The sequence below is a fragment of the Orycteropus afer genome, unplaced genomic scaffold (genome assembly GCF_000298275.1).
Source record: "Orycteropus afer afer isolate SDZICR_OR568_19922 unplaced genomic scaffold, OryAfe1.0 scaffold00766, whole genome shotgun sequence".
NCBI lineage: Eukaryota > Metazoa > Chordata > Mammalia > Tubulidentata > Orycteropodidae > Orycteropus > Orycteropus afer.
The window spans coordinates 755383-757157 of NW_006922353.1; the positions used below are offsets into that span (position 1 = coordinate 755383).

The 1775-nt window shown below is 63.8% G+C and overlaps 1 protein-coding gene across 1 annotated transcript in view; it reads right to left on the minus strand.

The window, feature by feature from the left end:
• Positions 1–1775, minus strand: part of MYH14 (myosin heavy chain 14) — a 99706-nt gene that overhangs the window by 39678 nt on the left and 58253 nt on the right. Inside the window, exons 22-23 of the mRNA XM_042783246.1 lie at positions 902–1010; positions 1–123 (exon numbers count right to left, since the gene is read on the minus strand). The exon at positions 1–123 is cut by the window's left edge and continues 1 nt beyond it. Coding sequence (XP_042639180.1) covers positions 1–123; positions 902–1010 — 232 coding nt within the window. The remainder of the gene's footprint in view (positions 124–901; positions 1011–1775) is intronic.

Sequence of the window (1775 nt, forward strand, 5' to 3'; positions counted from 1 at the left end):
GCGGCACTGGAGCTCGGCCACCTGGCGGGCGCTCTGCTGCTGCAGCTCCTGCGCTTTCTGCAGCTCCTGGACCCGCGCCTGCAGCACCTCGTCCTGCCGTGTGACCTGCAGCAGCGGCTTCACCTGGCGGCGGCGAAGGGGTGGTACCTGTCCAGGGTCCTCCCGCCAACCGCCACTTCCCAAGGTGGGAGGCCACTGGCCCAGGGGCTGAGAACTCACACCCGCGGTGGGGCCTGAGGGCCGGGGTTTGAATCCCGATTCCTCCACCTGCCTGCTGCATGGACTTGGGCAAGAACATTCACGTCTTCACCTGTAAACTGGGATGGTCTCCCATCCTACCAGCATTATTAAACAGAGCTTCCCCATAGAAGGGCACCGGCAGCCGGGCCGCTGAGGGAGGAGGCTACAGGCGTAGATGCTAAGAAGGGCAGTCCGGCCCGTTTCCTAGGCCTGTGTGACAGACCCCCAGTAAACAAGCGGGCCACCACGGCTTGCTCAGGGTCCCTGCTGGCCACACCCCACACCTCGTCTCTGCGGGCAGACGACAAACAGCACTCCCACCTGGCCTCCCTTGGCACTCACTGCGCACCTTTTTATCTCTGTTGCCATTGATATGGATCTTTTGATCCAGCTTTTCTGAGCTCTGAGGGTCCCTCTAGCCAGTCCCTGGCCCTAAGGCTGTTCTGGGAAGCAGCCCTGGATCGAGCCGCACCTGAAGCTGTCCGGTATCTTTCATCCACGCTGCTTTGATTCAAGTTCCCTGTCACTTGCTAGCCACGCCAGTCTGGGTAACAATGCTTGGGCCGATCGGCCCCCTTTCACAGCTGCAGGACACCGACGCGCCAACGGAGGAAGGCACCTGGCCGGCGGCCTGGCCCCAAGCCCCGCCCCCCGTGCCCACCTTGGTGAAGAGCCGCCACCATTGCCAGTGTCTCAGCTTCAGGTAAGCCGCGCAGTTCCGCTGCATCACCCTCAGGGCGCTCTGCTGCTGCTGCCGCTTCTGGAAGGCCCTGAGGGGGCGGGGCGGGGGGCGGGGGAGGGAGAGGGGGCGTGGTCCCTTCACGTCTTCATCCGGAGGAGTCGCGCTCCGCCCACCTCGCCAACTATTATTGAATGCCTGTGCTATGCAGGCATCGCTGCCTCAAGGGGCGATCTCGTGGACATATCAGCTGGCCCCCAGCCCTATTCTTTCTGTGATGCCTGCCTTGTCCCCCTCTCCATCGCTGCCCAGGCCTCGTCCTCGGCCCCTGACCCCCTCCCTGTCTCCTGCCCAGCCTCTCAGCCTCCAGCCTCTCCCCTCTGGCCCACCCCACACGACGTCAGAGGGTCCAGTGTGGACCCCATCTCTCCCCTACTCACACCCCTCCTGTGAGTGGCCAGGCCGCCCCCTGCAAAGCCGCAGCCCTCCAGGCTGGCAGTGGGCCCCCATGCCTGCCACTTCCCGCTCTCATCTTCCCACCAGGCCAAGTCCAAGGGTGGAAGAGAAGCTAGCCCAGACCTCCTGCCTTCCTGACGTCACCTCTCCGTCCTGCCTGGACACCTTTCCCATCCGCTCCGTCCACCTGGTTCTCCAGCAGGCCCTCCTGGCAGCACATCTCACCCAGTTACGACAATGGGTGTCCACGCACGCCTCCCCCTCCAGACTGGGAACACCTTGACGGATCAGCCAGGCAGGGGGACTGACTGGTCCTGGATTCCCTGGGACTTCCCCACTTCAGCACTGAAAATCTGCATCCCCATGACCCCAGGTGGCTGGCCCCTATGGTGGGTCTAGC